Source organism: Grammomys surdaster, unplaced genomic scaffold (assembly GCF_004785775.1).
Source record: "Grammomys surdaster isolate TR1022 unplaced genomic scaffold, NIH_TR_1.0 64, whole genome shotgun sequence".
NCBI lineage: Eukaryota > Metazoa > Chordata > Mammalia > Rodentia > Muridae > Grammomys > Grammomys surdaster.
Window position 1 is genome coordinate 21592 of NW_021604566.1, and position 23812 is coordinate 45403.

General features: G+C 39.3%; 1 protein-coding gene and 1 pseudogene across 2 annotated transcripts in view; both read left to right on the forward strand.

The window, feature by feature from the left end:
* Tmem67 (transmembrane protein 67) overlaps positions 1 to 22436 on the forward strand; it is a 43341-nt gene extending 20905 nt beyond the window's left edge. Inside the window, exons 13-27 of one of the 2 annotated variants that reach the window (XM_028769210.1) lie at positions 139 to 244; positions 3577 to 3633; positions 4889 to 4987; positions 7741 to 7839; positions 8054 to 8140; positions 9139 to 9238; positions 9329 to 9468; positions 11386 to 11526; positions 14255 to 14335; positions 14827 to 14943; positions 17714 to 17830; positions 17935 to 18039; positions 18902 to 19004; positions 20451 to 20593; positions 21336 to 22436. In XM_028769210.1, the coding sequence (XP_028625043.1) occupies positions 139 to 244; positions 3577 to 3633; positions 4889 to 4987; positions 7741 to 7839; positions 8054 to 8140; positions 9139 to 9238; positions 9329 to 9468; positions 11386 to 11526; positions 14255 to 14335; positions 14827 to 14943; positions 17714 to 17830; positions 17935 to 18039; positions 18902 to 19004; positions 20451 to 20593; positions 21336 to 21416 (1576 nt within the window). In that variant the 3' untranslated portion in view covers positions 21417 to 22436. Of the gene's footprint in view, positions 1 to 138; positions 245 to 3576; positions 3634 to 4888; positions 4988 to 7740; positions 7840 to 8053; positions 8141 to 9138; positions 9239 to 9328; positions 9469 to 11385; positions 11527 to 14254; positions 14336 to 14826; positions 14944 to 17713; positions 17831 to 17934; positions 18040 to 18901; positions 19005 to 20450; positions 20594 to 21335 lie in introns of those variants that run through there. The other variant, XM_028769217.1, reaches the window with a different exon arrangement.
* On the forward strand, positions 15587 to 16871 carry LOC114623270 (annotated as a pseudogene).
* Positions 22437 to 23812: the final 1376 nt, after the last annotated feature.

Below are 23812 nucleotides of genomic sequence, written 5' to 3' on the forward strand. Positions count from 1 at the left end.
TAACTCTTAGTTTATACTGAGCCTCCTCTAGTCCTTACTAAAATATCAAGTCACTTTATACAAAATAAAAAGAAATGAGAAATATATGTTTAAGAGGTTAAATATACTTATACGTTTGAGTATATTTTCTTTTAACAGCATACGCCTTGTACCCAACACAAAAAATGGAAACATATTCACTCCCTTACTTACCATTGCCTACAGTGACATTGACATCAAGAATGCTCATAGCCAGTCTGTGAAGGTGAGTTCTTTATTAGCCGGTGCCCTAGTATTTATAAGTATTGCTATAATATAGCTGTTGTAGCTTATCATAGCTAAAAGGTAATTTTTTTAAAAGTTTTAAACAAATCCCTTTGTTTATATATCCAAATCTTAATTATTGGTGTCTAATGAAAGAGAGAAGCTTAAGGATGTTGAATAGTAAAAGGAAATAGTGAATGACATTTTTATTCTTTATTATGTGTATCTGTCTAGTGTGGGGAGGGGCGTCAGGTGAGTTTAGACTCCCATGCAGGCTGGAGCCATCAGGTTCCCCTGGAATGAGCTGGAGTGAGGTGAAATTGAGGATGGGTCACTCAACCTGGGAACTGGGAATTGAACTCAGGTCCTCTGCAAGAGCGCTATGCACTCTTGACCACGGAGCCATTCTTTCAGTGTCTCAGTGGAAGGATTACCAGTGGATAAGCACCCCTGCTATAGTATTATACTGAGGCAAATACCATCTATCTCCATCTTTTCTGTTCATGTTGCTTTTTGTTTCCTTGCCTGGTTGAACCAGCAACTCAGGAATTACAGTGGGTATATGTGGGCTCAACATTCCATGGGTTATTGGATAGAGATGCTTCAACAGACAGATAGATGAAAATTGTCAGCTTTGCAACTAGGAGTACAAAGATGGACCAGAGAATGAAGTTTGGACCTGCAGCCCTGATTCATTAAAGAGTGAAGGCCCTCTGTGTCCAAGAGGGCCCACCTATGAAAGACAGACTGCTCGTACTCCCAAAAGGCTGGCTGTACCAAAGAATAACCGTGGAAAACCCTGGTCACACATGGCCAGTGCCTCCCTCTGTCTGTCCCTTGGAGAAAGCATTCCTACTTGGAGGGCAGATAAGAGAGAGATACAGAGTGAGACAGGAAATCCTGAATGCTTTATTTTCTCCTGGAGATGTATAGGACATGCCTGTCCTCTGGGATGTGTGAAGTAGGAGATAAACTCTCCTTAACCACCGTCACTCACTAATAACTTTTGATTTCTGTCATTCTACCTTTTATTATTATCTTTATTATTAATCTTCTGCATTGCTTAACTGGTATGGTGCTCTTACCCTGCTTGTGACCAGGCTCTCATAAAAGGTTCTTGACCTTCCTAACGCTGCAACCCTGTAATACAGTTCCTCATGTTGTGTGGATGTATGAGCTTTTTCTCTTTCATAGGTGGGCCCTCTCAGACACACATAAATTATTTTTGTTGCTACTTCATAACTAATTTTGCTACGGTTAGGAGTTGGAAATAAATAATCTGATATGAGACCCCTGCAGTGGTCACTACCCACAGGCTAAGAACCGCTGCAAAAGAGGGGCATAATACAACTTACATGAGACCTTGTCCTCATTTGTGGTATGAAAACCAAATAGGTCAAATCAGCTTCTATTCACTGGGTTTACTTCAGTTCCATGAGAAGAAAATCCAGAAACATGCCAAACAACAACAAAAAAAGGCTCCTGGATTAAAATTTCCTAGTGAGTATACTTATTTTAATGAAAGCACTCTTTTCTTTAAGTATTATTATTGCCCACAGTTTGCATACTAAGTCTTGGGAAACTGAAACATAAGAAATAAAAGAAGAGCATCAGCTGGTTCCTCGGTGGGTAAAGGTGCTTTGCAGATGCCAGACAGCATGGCTCCAATCCTGAACTGCCTAATGGTGGAAGGAGAGAACTGACTATACAAAACTGTCCTCTGACCTTCACATATGTGACATGGCATGCATGTGCCCCTACACACACACACACACACACACACACACACACACTAATTAACTAACTAACTAACTAACTAACTAACTAATTAAAGATAAAGGAAGAAAAAGAAATTTAGAGTAATGAACTACCTTGATTTGATAAGGCTCACCTCAAATGTAAATGTGAAATATACAGTTGTTTGATCATTTTAGTTATAATACATTTTAATTAAAATATAATTATGTCCTCTTACATTCTTTATGACAGCCATTACAAAAGCTGTGTTTGAGTTTTGAGCACCCAGCTGTCCTTTCCTCTGTAGCTCAGCAGCTGGGTTCACTTCCTGCCTCACCAAGCAGGTCAGCCATCCAACAGGACTTCCCTTGGGTTTCCTCTTTAAGAAAGGACTCTGTGCTTTGTTTCCTGGTCTTGTTTTCCCCCTCCCCTCCTCAGCTAACCTGGACCTTTGTAATGCCCTTCCTCCCACCGCTGGTATTCAGCCAGCACCTCTGATAGATCCTTTCCTTTGTTGGAAACCTCTTGGGTACTTCACCTTAAAAACACAGTAAAGCAACTAACAGCCAGTCAGATCTTTCCTCGATACTGCCGGCTCCTCAGCCTCCACTGGTTCTTTTCCTTCCATTTTCCAACCATTTGACTCATTATTTCCACTCCAGCTCTTGACATTTTTCTTCTCTGAAAATCTCTCATGAAGGTCAGCCATCTTCACCTTGGTATTTCTACATGTGGTACTGCACTCTTGACTCCGTTGTCCTTCCCTGAAATCACTCTTCTGTAGCCTTGATAAAGCCAAGGGAACTGCTCTCCTACCTGTCATACTCTGGTTCTTTCTCTTGTATCTTTTCTCAGTTTTGCCTCCCTCCACTCCTCCCAGTCCCCCTCTTGCACCCCCCCCCCACCTTCCCTCTCCCTCAGATCCACTCCTCCTCAGTTTCCCTTTTAAAAAGGCAGGCTCAAATTTTCTTCTCAAGACTAAATGAGGAGTAGGAGGAAAAAGTCTTAAGCACAAGCAAAAGCATCAGAGACACCCCCCCCCCACACACACACACCCACTGTTAGGAGCCCCACAGAACACTCGGCCGCATAACCATATCATGTGCAGAGGACCTAGCTCAAACCCATCCAGGGCCTGTGGTTTTCACTTCAGTCTCTGTGAGCCCCAGTGCTTTCTCTTGGCTCTTAATACCATGCTGCCTTTAGGATTCCTGTTCAGATATTTGAGTATTCTGCATTTTTAGGGGATGGTTGTTTAGCTAGTTGATAAACTTTTGATATAAAGCCAATCATATTTCTCAGTGACAAAAGCCTGTCTGGAAGTGAACTATGGTTAACTTGGCTTGAACTACTGCCAGAGACCTTGGTTTCCAAGAAACCCTTCTTTTCTCTCGTGCATGTTCAAGAGAGAGATTTAGCACAGTGTAAAAGTTCTCAGAAAAGCATATCTCTGTATGAGTAAAGGCCAACATCCACAATAGTGATTGTTAAAAATATAGGACTCTTGGAAAAATCCAGGTACAAATTTATTATTATGAACATAGGTGTATGGTGTTGAATTTTAGTATGACTGATATGTTCTCTTTTAAATCCCAGATTTCCTTCTCAGTGAAATATGAGATGAATCAAGGAGATGCATTTGTTCAGACAGATGTGAGTACCTTTTAACTTGTTAAATATTTACATTCATTTTCAATTTTAAAATGTGTAGTTGTAAATAAAGTTGTGAAAATAGATTTGACAGGTGCTTTTATCCTGGCTTCTCTCTGACACAGTGATAGTCAGCAGGCAATTGATAGTAAGGTAGACCTGAGTTCTGTCTGGCTTTACAGATTACAAGTCTGTCTCTATCATTTTCTGATTCTACAGTAGTTTCAGTTGTCATATCTTCTGTCTGTCCTCCAGTCCGTGACAGTGCCCCAGTGTTTCTTTGTCTTTCATGGCCGTGATACTTTGTTAGCATTTTTTGACCATCATGGGAAGTTTTCCATGATTAAATTGAGTTTGTGTAGTTTTGTTAAAGATGTCAAAAGAACACATCAGGCCCTGCTCAGTGTCTGGAGTCAAGGGGTGTGTGTGTATGTGTGTATGTGTGTGTGTGTCTGTGTGTGTGTCTGTGTCTGTGTGTGTGTTTCTGTATGTGTGTGTGTGTCTGTGTGTTTGTGTGTGTATATGTGTCTATGTGTGTGTTTGTGTGTGTGTGTGTCTGTGTGTGTGTGTGTATGTGTCTATGTGTCTGTGTGTGTGTGTGTGTGTCTGTGTGTGTGTGAATCTGTAGGTCTACGCCTTTTTCTTTTTTTAAGATGCGTCTCTCACTGAACCTTGAGCTCACAGATTTGGCATGTCTAGCCGACCAGCAAGCTGCAGGGATCCTCAGTCTCTAGCTTTGCAGCATTAAGATTGTAGTCACATGACACTTTGCTTTTTATGTGGGTGTTGCATGGGTTCTGGGACCCAACTGTGTGGCAAGCACTTGCTGACTGAGCCCTCTACACAGCTGCTGTATCTCTACTTCTGGTGCCACTGGTGATGCCTGTCTGCAGAAAGCATCACTGTGGCTGTATTTCCTTCATTTCTTCTGAATTTATAAATTGGAACTTTATTATAAAGCAGAGCTTTCCCCTTGCCCTCACAAATTATTTATTCAATTTTTTAAGTCAATATGATCTCATGGATATTTAATGTGGGTGATTTTATACTCCACTGCTATTCATTTTTCTTGCTCGGTTTCCCCCACACTTAGCCATTAGAATCTCTTTGAGCTCCTATGTCATTTCAAGCACTCCCCTAAGCGTACTTAGTGTTTGAGTACGCTCTGTTTACAGAGGTTTTCAGTACCAATGAATGAGAGGAAGTATGTAAGTTCTAAATGTTTCCTTTTTTCTCTGTTTTGTTTTTTCTGTTTTAGATTGCTTTGGGTGTGTTGGGTGGGCTGGCTGTGTTATTATCTCTTTTGAAGACAGCGGGGTGGAAGAGGCGCATCGGGAGCCCCATGATTGACTTACAGGTACACTTTTGTTTTTAGATGAAATTTTTTAATCTTTTGACTATTCTGGATCTTTCTCATAAGATACAGCTAGAAGATGAAGAAGAAAGTTGCCTCTGATTTTTCTGGAGTTTAAATTCGGAAAATTATTTTGAGGCCGTAAAACATATGCAAGCTCTCTTCCTTCCCAGGATCCCATAGCTTGTCCCCATTCCCACCACCGTGCTTATTCTTGTCTTTGCCAATGCTTGGTATGTCTCAACCTTTCTACTTTGACCAATATCATGACATATATTGATTTTATTTTCTTTGATTTATTTTTCATGTACTTTAAATTTTTTATTTTATGTGCATGGCATTTTGCCTGCATGTGTACCTGTGCAATACATGTGCGCCTGGTACCAGAGAGGGCAAGGACACCAGATCCCCTGAACAGAAGTTAGAGATGGTTGTGAGAGATGGGTGCTGGGAATCAGACCTCTGGAAGAGCAGAAAGTGTTCTTACTGCACAGCCGTCTCTCCAGCCTTTCACAACTTTGTAAATGTTTAGGCTCCTTTCTTGTGAACTATTTAAATCTCTTGCTCGTTTTTCTGTTAAGTTTCTTCTTTTTCTTATTCATATGAAGGAACTTGTCTTTTGAAAATATTAATCTCCTTTTTGTTTTTCATGTTGAAATCGTTTATGCAAATTTATGAACTACCTGTTACCTTATCCATGCCTTTAACAGTCAATATATAATTAGCATCTAGTATTTATTTAACTTCCACACTGTCATATGAATTTTGTGTTATATATGTTATGTTTATTTTGTTTAGAAGACTTGCCCATCTCAACACTGAAAGATATTCTTCCACCTTTTACTCCATTAAATTTATAGTTTACTTCTCATTTAATGTTTGAAATCTTTTTTGCCTAACATTTATTGAATGTTTACTGTGCATCAGGCACATTTTTAAGTTTTATATGTGTAGTTTATTTAATCTTCTCATACCTCCACCTAGCTGGGCATTGCTGTTATTCCCATTTTACATATGACAAAGGAGTAGAGCTTCGATTTTCTGCTTAACTTTTGAGTAACTCAACAGCAGCTACCGTGTTCATCTTCCATATCAAGAGCATGAGAAAGGTGCTGTGTTACCTTGTGTAGCCGGACTATCCTCCTGTCTCCAAGGCCAGCATGATACGGAGTCAGAGCAAGAGGGCTGTGCTCCTGTAGGGATAGTCAAAGCAGGCCTTCCACACAGGCCAACTTCAAACTGTTCATCCCACAGTGGTCACTGAGGGTCTGCTGTGGAGTGTCAGGTAATGGGTGATGTGAGGGTAACAAAGACAACGGAGTGTATGGTTCTTGAAAGAGTCATAAATCTAAACTTTTATATAAAAACCAGTCATATCTAATTTAAATCCTCAGAATGCGTTCGTTTATCAGCAAATCTTAATAAATTATATCAGGAAACTGAGGGCAAAATGGGTATGAGAAATCAATTATCACCAGAGTCTTATCAGCCAGTGATGCCATTGTTCTTGTTCCCTGACCAACAAAAGTTCCTAGCTTAACTAATAAGAGTGTGCCTTTCTGAACTTTAAATTGTTCCCAAAGATTTTTTTACATGAGAGCCAGTGGTAAAAACATCTCAACCTAGCTTCACTAACAACTTCATTTTTCCAAATGTTTTCTAAGGGCAGTGGTCACTGCTGACAGTCTGTGTCTCGAAGTTATTCTCTAGGGTATCCATTGAGTCATTAATCTGCTCCAGCAGCAATGCCTGAAAGAGATCAAGCACTATGACTGTGAGTGCCAGAGATACTGCCCAATGAGGGGTTGGAAGCCCCCTTAGAGTTTTCATCCAGCCTTTCAGACAGATCCTGGATCTTCAGTCAAACCCTGAGTCTTCTCAGCATACAGAGGCTGGATAACAGATGCTAAAGCTAGTTTTCTTAATTCTAATCAATTTTTCTAATTTTTGTACCCTGACTTAGCTCTTAAAAATATATTTGTTACCTCAGTTCAGCAGAAAGAAGGTGTGAAGAGCTGTCATCCTGATTCCTGGGCTTGGGTGTCTGGTTATGGTCATTTTATAACTTATAGTTAGGTGGTCATTTTAAGAGTTAATTAGTAAATGGCCTTAATTTTAAGCAGGGAGGAAATATATGGGATGCATTACTAAGTTTATTGACTAGAACATTGTATAACCACAAAAAAAAAGAAAAAAAGAAAGAAAGAAAAAGAAAAAAAGACAGATGTGAGGGCAGCAAGCAGAGCAGAACTCCATAACAGCATGAAGTCCTCAGGACACATTGACACATGGTCCTTGGGGCCATGCCATACGGAAGCTCACCCACGTGGCTGTGGTAACCTGGGGGCTGCATTCCATGAATTCTAAAGCCATTTTTCGTTCCTCCTGAATGGTCCTCAGTAGGTTCTACTCCGGGAACATACATAAAGGTAGCAGGAGAGAATGGACTCCATAAAGTTGTCCTCTGACCTCTAAATACATTCCATGGTATATAACACTTAGGCACACAGATCATGCATATACACGTGCGTGCCCACACACGCACACACGCACAAACTCATACACACATAGAGAGTGAGAGAGAAAAGCATTTTTATACTTTTAAATTCTTAAAAGCAGTGCTTTTATTATTCCTATTTTATATATATAAAAGTGAAATAGAGCTTATTTTGTTGCTCAATTGTTTAGTAGAAATAAATATAATAAGCAAGTAGCAACTGAAATCTTTAACAATTATAATTATTTTCAAATTGCAGACAGTTATGAAATTCCTGCTGTACTATGCTGGTGATCTGGCCAATGTGTTTTTTATCATCACAGTGGGAACAGGTCTTTATTGGCTTATTTTCTTCAAAGTGAGTGAGTTTCTGGATTTAACCTAAATGTTAAAATCTGAATAACTAGTAAGCAGTTTTTATAAGAGACCTAATTCTGTTCAAGCTCATTAAGACGCTGCTAATCCCCCATCCCTGTGGTATCCTGTTTATGACAAAAAACACTATTTGCTGTATGTGTGCTTCCTTTGGTTTGTAAATTGTATAGTAAAGCCTTGTGTGATTGTGACTATAGGCACAGAAGTCTGTCTCTGTTTTGCTGCCAATGCCAGTTCAGGAAGAACGTTTCGTTACTTACGTGGGGTGTGCCTTTGCTATGAAGGTATGTTTCAAAGGACAGGTTCCCCGATTTCAAAAGCCTGCTAAAAAACCCAGTCTTTCAAATTCATTTAAAATTTTTGGTGTAAAATTTTTGGGGGGGGTTTGAAAGAAAACATCAGTTATTTTATTTTAGAAAGGAAATGTGCCTTTATTTATAAATGTGCCCGTTTAAAGTTATACCTTAAATCATGTCTTCAAAGAGGTTATAAATTTGCATTAGTAATCATGATTTACAGCTAATTTGACAAAATGACATTTCAACGTTTAACTTTTTCTTTAAAAGCACAATGGGATGAAATACCTTCCACAGTGGATTTTGTCTCTTTGTTAATGAGGATTAAAAGCTAAGTCTGGTGATGTGTTGGAATTGTAGAAGTTAGTATTAACCTTTCCTCCTCATCTTTCTGTGGCAACCACCCCTCAAGCTGTGTCTTCACCCATGTAGCTGATGGCTCCTCACATACTTGTTTGGTAGGCCAAATCCCATTGGCTTTTGGAAGTGAAGTGTCTGCTTTACCCACTGAGAAAGGAACTCTTCAGGGGAGTTACCTCCTGTGCTTGGATTTTTACCCCTTGATCAACAGTGCCCCCAGGATGAGAACTCAGTTTAGATGGACTGTTCCTGTAACTAACAGAAATATGTTTCAACAACACAGTACTTTTTATCTCAGTTTCAGAGACAGAAAAGACAGCAGGGGTGTCTACTACCTCCACACGGCTTTGCAACTTACCGTTTGTATAAAGAAGTCAGATAATGTGCAGAACCTAGAAGAAGAAAGTCGTTTATGCAAGGGTCCTATAGGAAAGGGGGAAGGAGAATATCTCATCTTTTTCATGTTCCTATTTTAAGGGAAAAAAGAAAAAAAGAAGTTGAATTAATAGGCGTGTGGCAGTTCAATACACTTGGTATATTATGTGCTATTGTAAAGAATGTGTAGCTTTATGGTTACTCTTGAGTGATGATTCCTTTTCAAGTGTTTTGTTGTATGTTATTTTTAGGCTCTGCAATTTTTGCATAAGCTCATATCCCAGATTACCATAGATATATTCTTTATTGATTGGGAACGGCCGAAAGGAAAAGTTCTTAAAGCTGTTGAAGGTAACTGAAATCAGTGTTTGTACCATAATTCTCTTGCTACCCACAGCACAAAGGGAACAAGGCTTTTACTCACTTGCTCTCCCTTCCCAGGTGAGGGTGGTGTTCGGAGTGCCACTGTTCCTGTGAGCATATGGAGAACGTACTTCGTGGCGAATGAATGGAATGAGATTCAGACTGTGAGAAAAATCAATCCACTCTTTCAAGTGCTTACCACGCTCTTCTTCTTGGAGGTATGAACTGCTATATAGTCATTTGGTGCAGCTTATTTTATTAGCACAGCCTAAGTGTTATCATCTCAAATGATTTCTCAGACTGTGCAACAGTTTTATATGGTGAAGTATTGTTGGCAAAACAGTATAAGGAAATGCTTTTACATCCCCCCCTTTGTGCTTCCTAAAAAACAAACAAAAGCAAAACTTACATACACCGTGATGGGGCCTTAGAAGGTTCCCCATCAGAACCACTTTTAAATGCGAAGCTCAGTGCTGTAATACATCCACACGGTTACAAATTCTCACCACATCTGTCTCCAGAGCTCTGTCTTACAGCCACAAGCTCTTCGTTCCTGTACAACAGTTCACAAGCCTCATTTCTCTTCCCTGCAGCCCTGGGTACCACCACTCTACCTTGTGTCTTCTAAAGCCAGAGTACCAGTGATCCGTGGCAGAACTCCTAGTGAACTTGTATAAAATACCCGTGTGCTTGTCATTACAGATTAGTTTTAGTAGCTTTCAGGTGATCCCCTCTATATATTTTCAAAAACTTCCCTTCTATATGATCCATACGCTCACCCCTGCCTCAGGACTACTTCTACATTATTGTACATTTTCTACTTGGTTATTTAAAGTGAAAGGGCCACAAGTTCAAGGTCTACCTGGCCTTGAGAATAAGTTCAAGGCTAGTCTGTACAATTTAGTAAGACCTTGTCTCCAAATAGTTATAGAAAGTGGGGCATGCTGTGCAAGAGGAGATAGCTCAATAATAAAGCAATTACTCAGCATCAAAGAGGCCCAGGTTTATCCTCCAGCATATCCCTCCACACAGATTATATGTTTATAGTATACAGCATGATTTGTCATTGTACATATGTATTTTAGATGGCTGAATCAAGCTACTCAGCATTTCTCTTGCCTCACATACTTTTCTTTTTGGTAAGCAGTATCTTGTTTTATTTTAATACTGTTTGATGAAGTCAGGTGTGGTAGTACAGGACTGTAACCCCAGGTCTCCAAAGGTAGAAGCAGAAGAGAATCAAGAATTCAAGGTCATCCACTTTGCTGACCCAAGCCTTTTTTAATAGGCCTATTTTCCACTCCTGAGGGTGGAGTCCTCCTGTCTTAACCCTCTCCTGTAGGCCTCTCATTTTGACACTGTTACATTGAGGATTCAGTTTCCAACACATGCTTTTTGGGATGACTTTCCAACCATGACATGCAATACTGTGAGATGATACAAACTTGCAAGATGTCACAGTTGCTAATTATAGGCCACTTTTCATGCTGGAGATTGTTAACAGAAGCACATCTGTTCTTCACTAGTCAGCAACAACAATGTGTCCACCTATATGTCAGTGTTTCCCAGTGTCTCCAGTATGAAACTAAAAACAAAGGCAGCAAGTTCCACCCTAGCCTAGGTTAAGGAGACCCAGCTTCACATTCTAAATAAATAAATAAATAATAGTATTTGAATACTTGGTGAACTTGAAAAGGTGCTACATGATTCTGCAGTTAACTGTGCAGAACACTAGAGTAAATAAAATTTTATAGGACCCTTACTGTAACAATTTTCAAACTCTTTGTTTTATTTTACATGGGAAAGAGACATGGCAGTCAATTTTATGTGCCCATCAAAGTTACTTAACTACAGCTTCATTTCATCCAAGAAGGTACATTCCTTGGAAGGCATTTTGGAATGTATTGTTTTGAAATACAGAAAGTATTTAGCATAGTGCCTGGTATGTGTTAAATATTCATGAATTGCTAGTTGTTTGTTTAATTTTTTGATAGATTTAGGTTTGATTTGTGTCTAAGTTTCCTAAAGCTTGCAAGCTTGTTTTTCAAGGCAGGTAGGAAAAGTATTTTATTTTCAGTCTAGAAACTTTTCTTTTCCTGTGTCTGTTTAAATTATCATTTTTCCTTTACCCTCAGGTTGTGGGATTCAAAAACTTAGCATTAATGGATTCAACCTCCAGCCTTTCTAGAAACCCGTCAGACTACACAGCTCCTTACAGCCGCATTTTGAGATATGCAGTGGCTACTGCTATCTGGCTGGTGATTGGAATAATACAGGTAAATGCCGTTGCCAGTTTAGAACCCTGCTTGTGTACCTACATCTCTCAGATGCTGAGTCCTACAGCAGAAAGAAGGCGGCAAAGGCAGTAATAAAGCTCTCTATATTGTATCCTGACCCAGGCACTGTGAGAATCAATAACGGCTTTATACACACTAACTACTTCATCTGTACTTCAGCCTCCATAGACAGGTTAAGTCAGCCTCGTCATGTTACAAGCCAGACATGAGGCTCTGGAGGGTTAACCAGTTGCTAAAGGTCACACACCTGGAGATGGCAACACTGGAACTTGAAGCCAGGCAGTTTGGTGTCAGAGTTCACTTCTTATCAGTTGTGGACTCTGAGGGACTTTTCTTTAGAGACTCAGATCCAGGGCAGATGTGCACTGTCTTTTCCTTCTTTTGTTGTTTATATTTTATGTGGCATTTTCTTTACCTTGTTTAAATTATCATTTTCCTTTGGATTAGATTTGTGTGGCATTCCACAACCTGAGGGTGGATTTCCTCCCCTGCCCCCAATCCTGAGAACTGACTTTTGGAATGTACATTTTTTGAGTATTGGTGACACTGTTCAAACTTGAAGCTACAGAGCTGGAGCTAGTGAGAGTTAGTGAATTTAATACCAGGAGAGAGGACACACATATGATAGAATTTGAAATGAGATCCTTTGGTGAGTGTGGGTTTGATGTTTGGTAGTATTGCGCACAGTCCACTGGTAAAGTAGCATCATTGGAGGGAAGCTCATGGAATTCCATATGGAGTGTTTCCCATTTCATTAAATGTAACAAGAAAGTAAATATTTCCTTCCCCTTCCACCTTCTTATGAAAAAGAAGAGCAGAAGCCAGAATATAGTGTCAGCTCTCGTTGTCATTGGGACCCAGGAGCCTGCTCTCTGCCATGTGGAACCTCCAGCCCTGAGTCCGTCTCCTAGGCCATCACAGCTGAAGGATTTATAGGAGGGAATTAATTGGGAGTCTAGTTTTTTTTTTTCTTGTCCCTTTTTAAGTCTTGGGGCAGGAGAAGTGGCTCTGTGGTTAAGAGCATGTTCTACTTTGACTCTGTGGCTGTGACATACGCCAATGACAAAAACAACTTAGGGGACAAAAGATTCATTGGACTTATACTTTCAGGTCACAGGTGATCACAGAGGGATGTGAGGGCAGAAAATCCAGCAGGAACTTGAAGCCTTCCTGTGGAGCAGGGCTGCTTGCTGGCCTGCCCAAGAACTCTTGCGTGACTAGGTTTCTCATACAGCACAGGACCACCTACCCAGAGAACAGTGCTGCCCAGAGGTAACTGGGCTCTCCTATGTCAGTTAATAATCAGGGCAATCCCCAGCAGACATGCCTACAGGCCAATCTGACCTAGATAGTCACCAAATTAACCTCCCTACTCAGGTGACTCTGGGTCATATCAAGTTGGTGATTTAAGCTAGCTAGAATCACCTTGGTACTCCTGCAGAGGACCATAATTTGGTTCGAAGCACTCAAATTGTGTTTCTCACAAGCTACTGTAACTGCAGCTCTAGAGAATCGATGGCCTCTCTGACCTCTGTAGACACCTGCAACACAAGCACATACCCACACTCACCAACAGATGCACACAAACTTAAAAGAAGTAAAATTTTTCAAATAAACCAAAAAAAAAACCCCAAAAAAACAAAAAAACAAAAAACAAAACACCAAAGAGTCTTTTTGAAGTACCATTCAATATCTTCTTGGCTAGAACTCAGTCCTGTGGTCACACCTAACTGTACTGATGCCCTTCAACTAGGCACCTGTGTGTCCTGACCAAAGGACAGGTCTGTGGCTAAGAAGAAATGGAGAAGGTGGTTAGGACAGTAGCTGGCATTCTGTGCTTTGCCTTCAGACCAATAAGAAAGCCTTTCTGTCTGTTCTAAGGTCATCACTCAAATATATCTGTGAGTTCCTTTGCCTGTTCACAAGCAGGTCTAACTGATACTAAGGTCTAATTCCCTAATTGGTTCTTGATTTGTCAATAAAGAACGCTGGCAGCCAATTGTTGGGCAGAAGGTACAGGTGGGACTTCTGGGTTCCAAAGGAAAAGGAGCCTCAGGGAACTAGAGAAGGGCTTTTCTGCCATGCTTCAGAGGAAAGAGGATGCTGCAATCATGTAAGGCCTTCGGGAGAGAGCGAGGGCCTGTGGCCTCCACTATGGGCGGGTGGCCAAAGATGTTTGGCAGGCTCTAGGTGAAACAAGCCACTAAGATTAGGGCAGGAGGAGAAACGGAGATAATAAATTGGTAAGGGCACACATTTCCAGGCGAGAGGTATTTACTCCCAGCAATTGTGCTTAGCAGGCAAGTTTAAAGGTAACAGAGCTGTGTGTGTGTGTGTGTGTGTGTGTGTGTGTGTGTGTGTGTGTGTGTGTGTAACAAGTGCGGTGAAGATATTTGACAGGAATGTGAGATAGTTAACAAAGAAGAGTAGAGGTTAGGATAGGAGAGCGGTGGGGAGGGATGGGGAGGGCTCTAAATATGGTTCTTTTCAAAATGGTTACTCGGGAACTCTTGATATAATTCTGAATCTTGCTTCCTTTGAGGATAGACACAGAGCAGACAAGTGGAATTTTATCCCATAGGAGCCTTTAGAGGCCACTGTGTTCATGGCTGGAACTTCTGTTTTCTTAAAATACTGCACTGTGGTTATTAAAGAAGGTGGACATCCTGAGGGAGGCAGCACTCGTGACTGTGACTTACTGTTTCAGGTTGTTTTCTTTGCTGCCTTTTATGAGAGATTCATAGAAGACAAAATCCGGCAGTTCGTTGATCTGTGCTCCATGAGTAATGTGAGTTCTTTGATATTATCTTGCAACTGTTACTTTTCCACTTTGTGTCTACAGGTATGTGTAGAGAAGCATTAAAATGTGCCTATCCATTTCACCAAGCAGTTCTATAGCAGGTTAATAAGTTGGTTTGTGATGATTGGATTGCTAATCAAATTTTGAAGAATAGATATACTGTTCTACAAATTAGTACTCCTGCCTTATCTTTTTTCCTTCTTTATCTGCAGTTCTTAGTTATGAATAATTATTGATTCATTCTTCCTACAGCCCCTGAGGTTGTTTTCATGCGTTCTTAGAAACAGCTCCAGTCTTCTTTCCATCAACTTTATACAGAACAACACGACATTATTTTCCTTGCTACTTTGGTTTCCACTTCATATACTTCCTAAAAATTTAATCCTTATTTTGGGTAAAAGGGGGCAATTTTAACAAAAACTTACTTGATAGTTTTATAGAGGAGCCCCTGGTTGCTTCTTTGTCTTCTCTTTCTGCAGGTGTCAGTGTTCCTACTGTCCCACAGATGTTTTGGATATTACATTCATGGGAGGTCAGTCCATGGCCACGCAGACACTAACATGGAAGAAATGAATATGAACCTTAAGCGAGAGGCAGTAAGAACGTACTCTCCATCTTCTTTAAGTTGAAAAAGTAATCTTGACAAATGACGTTTGGAAGTTGCAGGGTAACCAAGTCATGACCTGGGCATGAGTAGAGCCTGGGTTTGTCTGCAGTTTCCATGTGAACTGCATTTCAGAGTAATCAGTGCAACAGAGAAGCTTAGGAAATCACCATTCCACTGTGACTAATGGATGAGTGAGAACAGGCTGCAGTCATCTGGATCTTAAAACAGTGCTTGTCAGTGGGGAACTCTAACAAAGGGTCATGCTGACATGATCAGGGTGCAGTGACTCCTTTTAGTAAGTTAAAAGTGAAGCAAGCTGACACTGTACACTTCTGCTATGATATGAATATTGAGCCTGAGTGTAATCAAACCTTTAGATCTAACCACAGTTTTATAGGCGGTAACAAAGACTAGAGGAGCAGCGCAGAGAGAGCTGATGGAAGTACGTAGCACATCCAGTGTGCAGAGTGCCACCGAGCAGGTGACTGTCTTCAACTGCCAACAGCATAGAAGGAGGAGAGGGCTGCGGGGGGGGGGAGCGGGTGCCATGCATGAGGGACACATAGGAAACAAAGCAGTGAGGCTCGAGATAATGGACTTGAATAAAATCTGATTCAGTGGATTTGCTGTTAGCTTACATTAAAGCAATAATTAATTTTGTTAGTTATAAAAATGACAGTGGTAGTTATTTTATTAAGTCCTTATTAGAGATTCAGAAGTAAAATGATAGGATCTGAAGTCTGCTGTAAAATACCCTAAATAAAAAGAAACCTGGGGAGATAAATGGAACAAAGGTTGGTTAAATGTTGGTAATGGTTCACCTGAGTGAAGGCTGATTTGCTGCTTTTTCTACTGTACACTCCCCCAAAAGAACAAGGGATGGTAAGAAGAAATCCTGAGGGGTCAGTGAGCCCGTATCTGTGAGGTGGAGAAGTTAGGAGCTAGACCCTTGCTTAGCTCTTAGAAGTGGCCCTGGGTTGGAAGGTTACCTGTAACAATTTAAACCATAAGCCCCTGGGAAAAAAAGATGTCCAACTGAGGAATGCGATTAAAAGTGTTACAATAGAAAGGCGTAGGAAGTGAGTGGTAACATAAGACATGTATATTAGGCATAAGTAAAAGATAGCAAATTAGGGCATAGTGCATATAACTAATATGTCAGCAATATTGATATCCAAAACCATGGTTTTCCCTCTTCAACTTACCACACTTTTTTTAGCTAATAGTTAATAAAATGGGCACCCATAAAGCAAGTGTTATCAGGAAAATGTTTACAAATGGAGAACATTTTGAGTAGTATACACTTAGAGCTTCTTGGGGGTCTATAGTCTGACTGATTATGTGGATTTTAACTTGAGGAAAACTCAAAATACAATAGCTACATAGAGTCTAGATTTTTAGACAAGAAGAAAACATGCAAAAGTTTGAGGTTATTATGTAAGTTAGTTTATCTTTACAATAAAATCTCTGAAGTTAGTGCTTAAATATTTTATATTAAAGATAGGAGTCCATTGTCCTCATGTCAGACAATAAGGACAATTTCAGGAGCAATGACTTTGAAGATGAGGAGGAGGATGAAGGCGTAAATGTCTTGGAAAATGCCTAGGAAGACTAGGGAGCGACTGAAGGTCAACAAGAGTCACCACACATGAGCAAGTACTAGCAAGCCAGTGGGTGCTGGGCTCCTGAGTGCTCCAGTTTTCCATGTGTGTCCCAGTGATGGTGGACCTTGAGGGGAAGAAGACCCTTTGCTCATCGCAGTGAAGGAGCTCAAGGCCCTAAAGGTCCCCATCTTTATTGACTTACCTGCCAGATGGAAGCTATGAAGACTGGGGAGTTCATCAAAACCGGCTGAGCAGAGGTGTCGGATCGTACCTAGGTGCCATTTTTATGATACCACTTTTTATATATAAATAAAGTCACCTTTTCTACACCCCCCAAATGGTTTATAGACTAGTAGTGACATGGAAAATTGCTCAGGATATAATGTTTAACAAAGAAAAGTGTGATTCCAGTTTTTTTGTTGTTGTTGTTGTTGTTGTCTGTGACTTAGAAAAGAGCTGGAAATTAAGTACTTTAAATATATTTAGTCCAGATGTTGAAATTTATAGCTAATCTTCTTTTCTTAGTTCCTCTTCATAGTTTATACATTCTTCATTCTCCACGATTGCCTGTACTTTTTTAATTTAAAATTTTATTTAAAATAGAGAAGCTCATTGTACGTATCTTCCTTTAAGTTATGGAGACAAAAGCTGTACTGGGATCAGATGAAAGAGAATAGTAAGTTCTGAAGTAGGTGAACAGGTGTCATGGAGCCAGAATCTGATAGGACCTTGAGCCATCAGTGGAAACTGGCTAGACAGCGAGCTAGTGCAAAAATGGTGAGTTTGTGTTTGTCAGTGTGTAATCTTGTGAGAGGGTGACCTGTCCATATCTTTCACTGTTCAGCCTTTTCTTAGAAACATTAAAGAACGGTAAGGTTATGACCGTGAGAACTAAGAATACCAAATATACAATAGACTTGGTGGTTTAAGTAGAGCAGAGTGAAGGAGGTGACGTGGAGACTACAGGAAAGCTGGAATGAGGTCACATCTGGCCAGTCAGGAGCCTTGAGTAATACTAGTCTTGTCTCAAGTATATCAGCAAGATTTCAATAGGTTAAAAAATCTTGTAACATGTAGTACAAACTGAAGGAAAATGGTATGCTTTCTTTTTATCTTAATTTCTATCTTAATTTAAATCCTTAAATTTTTTTTCAGGAAAATTTGTGCAGCCAAAGAGGTTTGGTGCCCAACACAGATGGGCAAACATTTCAGATTGCAGTTTCTAGTCAGATGAGGCAACACTATGACAGGATTCATGAGACATTAACAAGGGTTTGTATAAAGTATTGCTCATATGAATTTTGCCATACTTAAAGTCATTTAAATTCCAAAGCATAAGGTGTGTTATGTTTATACATCTCTCTTCTGTGCGTTAGAGAAATGGCCCAGCCAGACTGCTGAGTTCATCAGGGAGTACTTTTGAACAGAGCATAAAGGCGTACCACGCGATGAATAAGTTCCTTGGCTCGTTCATTGACCACGTATGTATTCAGATGTCTGTATGGAAGCCAGAGTCGTCCGCTGATTATGAAAAGTGAAATGGAAATTCAGTTATATTTTCAGTCCACCATGTCAGAGAACTCCATGCTTTTGTTTGCTGTCACATTTAATACTTAGGAATAAATAGTCACAAACAACTTATGATTTAGAGATAAAGTTAAATTATCTGAAAGAGAAATGTGATTTTAATGTGCCCATTAGCCAATGATGACTCCCTTATATATGTCCCATAAAATTATGTAGTAGGATTTTATATTATACTAGATTTTATGTCACCAAAATGTTATTTCTCATTTGAAATCTTTACACTATGATTGCATTCTTTTATTATTTTTTTATTTATTTTATTGATGAGTACACTGTAGCTGTCTTCAGACACACCAGAAGAGGGCATCCAATCTCATTATGGATGGTTGCGAGCCACCATGTGGTTGCTGGGATTTGAACTCAGGACTTCTGGAAGAGCAGTTAGTGCTCTTAACCGCTGAGCCATCTCTCCAGCCCTATGATTGCATTCTTAAAAAGCATTTTATAAATCAATTTTCAGTATATCTAGCCTTAAGTTTAACATTTTAAAGATTTAAGATCTTAATTTTAAATTAAGTTAAAATCCTAAAGATTTTCAATCTTAAATTTAAGAAATTAGAATTTAAAACATTTCTAAAATGATTTTAATATTTAAAAATTAATATTAATTCATTTAAATTCTAGCATAGTGATTCATTTTATACAAGTTTCTCTTTGTATATTATTTATTCCTCAGTTTTTCTACTTCTAACTTTTCATTAATTAGAAAACATTTATTTCATTACAGTTTTTTATATCATTGTCTTCTCAAACTAGGTTCATAAGGAAATGGATTACTTTATAAAAGATAAGTTGCTTCTTGAAAGAATCCTTGGGATGGAATTCATGGAGCCCATGGAGAAGAGCATCTTCTACAATGGTGACTTCTCATGTCCTTGCTGAGTTGGAGTCCTGTTTGGTTATTTTTTTCATTGATTTTTGTAATTTCATACAGAAACAATGGGGACTTAATTAGGTCAGCCTGATGGAACTATAGTCATTTCTGTGTTCCATGTTATATTGAAGTGTAAATATGTGTATATAGAAGAAAGCAAAAGGGCTACATTCAGAATTAGCCATATATCTCAAACAGATAGTAAAACAAATACATTAAATTTTGATTTTATTAGAATATTCACTTAATGACAGACTTATAAAATGTTTAAAGAATGCTAATTGGGTTATCTTCCATATCTAACTCATTTTTAGCCAAAGTCTTAAAAAGTAACTTATGCTAGTAATAGGAATCATTTTTAAATGTTTTATATATTTAATTTTTTATGTCTATAGGTACTTTGCTTGAATATATATCTGTGTACCATGTATATGCCTGGTACCTACCAAGGTCAGACGAAGGCGTTGGAGAACCCAGTTACAAGACAGTTGTGAGCCATGCCATGGGTGCTGGGAATCAACCCCAGGTCTCTGAAAGAACAACCAGAGCTCTTAACTACTGAGACACTTTTCAAGCCCCATTTAAAAACAAATTTTTAAAAGAGTTTGTTTTATGAGTTTCCCTTTATCTTATAGAATAGTCATTCCATGAAAAAAATTGAATATGCATCACCAGCTATATGTAAATTGATCCATGGGTGTGAAATACTAAAAATATTTCATAAATGCTATTCCATTATTCTTAACCTGTATTTTTTAAAATTTATAATATAAAAGGTAACTATTTTGAGAGTTATTAGCAGCATTTGATTTTGATGAGGATACATAGTGAAAGCCACTGCTAGTAAGCTCGGTACTGAAGTGCGTAAACTGAGCCAGTCTGAGGTAATTTGAGACAGGAAAGGTGTCATTAAGGAAATATAACAGAGCAGCTCTGGTGAGGAAGAAAAGGTGCACATTCAGATGTTTGTTTGTTTGTTTGTTTGTTATTTTCCATGGCAATGGGGTCTATAGCACTTATCAGGTTTTTTTAAAAGGTGTTCAAATCCCCAAAAGGACAGAATTGTGTGCTGAGTGCAAAGAGGACAAAACTGTAGGAAATTGACAGAGGATTCTCGGAGGCTCATGCTATGACTTGGATTTTTATCTTTTCTTCTTTATCTTAGACACTACCTCTAAGATTAATTTAGCCTTTTAGCTCTCTAAGCAGAGGATGGTATGCACTGACTGCTCTTTAGAAGGCATTCATAGCATAAGCACTCTATAGCAATTATCCACGGCTGCTTTGATGTTAAAACTACTGCTTCAGAGTTTGTCTCAGTGCTTGACTTCAGTGTTAGCCATAACATACTCCATGTTTAACCTGTTGTCACCAGAGGGCAGCACAGACATTTTCTGTCACTGATTGACACATCTTCCATGGTTTTTGTAGACGAAGGCCATTCTTTCAGCAGTGTGCTGTATTACGGAAATGAGGCCACACTCCTTGTCTTTGATCTGTTGTTCTTCTGTGTCGTGGACTTGGCTTGCCAGAACTTTGTTTTAGCATCTTTCCTCACCTACCTGCAACAAGAGGTAAATCTAACAGCATATCCTGGTTTCTTCTCAAGCACAAATGTTAGAAGTGGGAGTATTTATTTTCTTAACAGAATGTAAGAGCATCCACTTTCAGTAGGGTTTTGTGAACATTTAGAATTTGATTGACACTACCAAAGGTAAGAAGAGCCATTCAACAGACCCCACTGCACTCTGCCCCTAGGGACAGTAAATGCTCTAGGATCCAGTGGGAGGAAGAAGTGGCTTTATCATCTAGGAAGATACTTATCTACCACCAGTCTCCCACATACTAAGAGTGAGCATGAATTTTCCTAAGTCCCATTCAGACACAAGGAGCAAGCACTGGGGCTGTCGTTCAGGCCTGTACCCAACTGTACACAGCCTCACTGTGTGGACCATTTCAAGAAATGGCCCCCTAACCTCCTCCTACATGAAGGATGCCTGAGTTACTACATGGTTTATTATCCCTGGACTTAGAATCATAGACAAATTCTGCCCTTACCAGGGAGATGTTTTTGATATTTCCATAGTTTCAAGAGTTAAATTCCTTAAGTATTGAAAAGTATATTCTTGTGAGCATGAGAAGAATATATTAATTCATAAAACATTTCCTAATATGTATATTTTAAAAATAATTTTATCTAGTAATTAAAGTATCTCATTCATAACATGAAGTGGTTGGGAAAGTAGCTAGTTTAATTTAGATACTTTAAATTGATTTGCCTATTTAATTTTCTTCTTCATTGTTTTGCTTTTCCAGATTTTCCGATTTATCCGCAATACAGTAGGACAAAAGAATTTGGCAACCAAAACATTAGTGGATGAAAGATTTCTGATCTAATCTGTGATACAGAACTTAAGGACTCAGTATAATGTGGCCAAGCCGTGATGTCATTATATTTTTTAAAACTTGTAATACATATTATTCTTCCATTTTTTTAATCTATAGAAAGGTTTATTTTTATAGTTTGTAAAATATAAGATATAGTAAAAATACTATTTCCCCACTATGTGTTGTATTTAATTTAGTTAATAATGCATTAACACTGACCAGGAAGCAAACTAACAAAACAAACCCCTCCCAGCCCCACTTCCGGTACCCCTCCAGGTCTTGATGGCAGGCTAACCCCAGCACTTGTCATTCTTTCAGAACATGACCTGCCTGCTTTTCCTCATGGTTTCAAATTGATTTAAAAATTCAAAACTACTGTTCAGCTCAGTATTTGCATGTTTTATTTATATTCATGGTTAAATAAATTTTAAAAGTTATTTTCAAATTTACTTAAAAATTTGGTTTTCACTATTGATGACTCAGTGGGCTTTTCTCTAATAACTCACTCTGTCTGTCAGTGGGCAGGTCTCCATTAGACATTGCATGGTGTGTTACAAATCCAGTCCTTTATGTACCTGGTCTCTGTTGTCATTTATATTTGTTAAACTGAGTGAAATTTTTTGCAACATAGGATTTTTTCACACATTTTGATCTTTTAAGAGTATTCCTCCAAAGTGTTGCTTTTCAATTATGACTAAATATTACAAATAATAGACCATAAATATATCTTATGTTGACTAATTTATTGAAAACAATCTTCAAGAGTCAGTAATTATTTTCTAAGGAAAATGAATGGATTCAAGATACATTTAAGTCCTCCTGAACCATACACTTAATCTTAAGTAATTCTTTTCATGGCATGCCATATACTTGGAGGGCCCTGGTGCAGCAAGATGTTTGCCACACCCCCAACCAGCATGTCTAACTGCTTTCTACAATGATGTTGTGTAACCACGCAAATGCAGTGCTGTGTACATACTGTATATATTTGTGAATTGAGAATATATAATAAAATATTTTGCATTTCTATTTCCTGTTTGATTTGTGTCTACCAGAAGAACTAGCATTCAGGAATGCAGTGCTGTCAGGGCAGGGTGTCCAGTCATTGCCTGAGCTGGATCTTTCGTTTTGTGGATGACTGAACAGAAAAAGGAAGGAGGAAAAAAAATGGAGTCCTTGGAACTATGGTTTCTGAAGGGCCTCAGAACAAGGATGTCTTTATAAAAGCTACAGAGGTGAAGAAATGAAGCAGCATGGAGTTTTAAAGCCACCTACTTAGAAGCAATTCAGCTTAGAAGCAATTCAGCGTTCTTTCCACAATAAATAGTTACTACTAAGGTGAATGCCTTAAAAAAACTTTCAAAATACAAGATCTGGTGCTGCACTTGCCGAGGATGAAAAGGGAAAATACTGTGACGTTCACACTGAATTCTTTTTTTTTCTTTTCTAATACCTCAGACCCTGTTTTCCTGTTTCACAAGGTATGGCAGCCATTGTTCTCAGTGTCTTCACTGTACTGGCTGGTTTTGTGTGTCAACTTGACACAACCTGGAGTTATCACAAAGGAGCCTCCCTTGAGGAAAGGCCTCCACGAGATCCAGCTGTAAGGCATTTTCTCAATTAGTCATCAAGGGGAGAGGGCCCAACCCATTGGGAGTGGTACCATCCCTGGGCTGGTAGTCCTGGGTTCTATATGAAACCAAGCTGAGCAAGCCAGTAAGCAGCATCCCTCCATGGCCTCTGCATCAGCTCCTGCCTACAGTTTCCTGCCCTGTGTGAGTTCCAGTCCTGACTTCCTTTAGTGATGAACAGCAGTGTGGAAGTGTGAGCTGAATAAACCCTTTCCTCCCCAGCTTGCTTCTTGGTCATGGTGTTTCATTGTAGCAATAGAAACCCTGACTAAGACACCCACTTTAAGTCCTGTGCTCCTTACCGGTGCATGGTTTTCCCTTGGTTTGTTTCCTTTTGTTTATATTTCTGTTGCACCTTTAACAGTTTCACCTATTTTCTAGCAGCCCTGGCTGTATCATCCACTCATGCCACTCTACAATGAAACTGAACTCTAGAGGGCTCTTTAAACTTTTGTGTACTTTGTATCCTTCTCATCGGCAATCCCTAAAATACTTGTATAAACAGGCTGCTGCCATCGGAGAAAGCCAGGCTGGGCAGCAAACAAGTCACAATGACTTTTAACTCAGTGCTTTCAAACAGGAAGTTTGTGTCCATTTCCTGTATGTAAATTTTGACCAGCATCATCTAGGGGAAGTCTACATCACAGAACGGAAGCAAGAAGCAGAGCAGCTTAATAAACATGGGCCAGGTCTGCTAGAAGCAGCTGGGAGTTCAAATGAGGTTTTTCACTTACCAAGAAAATTGCTACATCTTTACCAGATATACAGCATCCT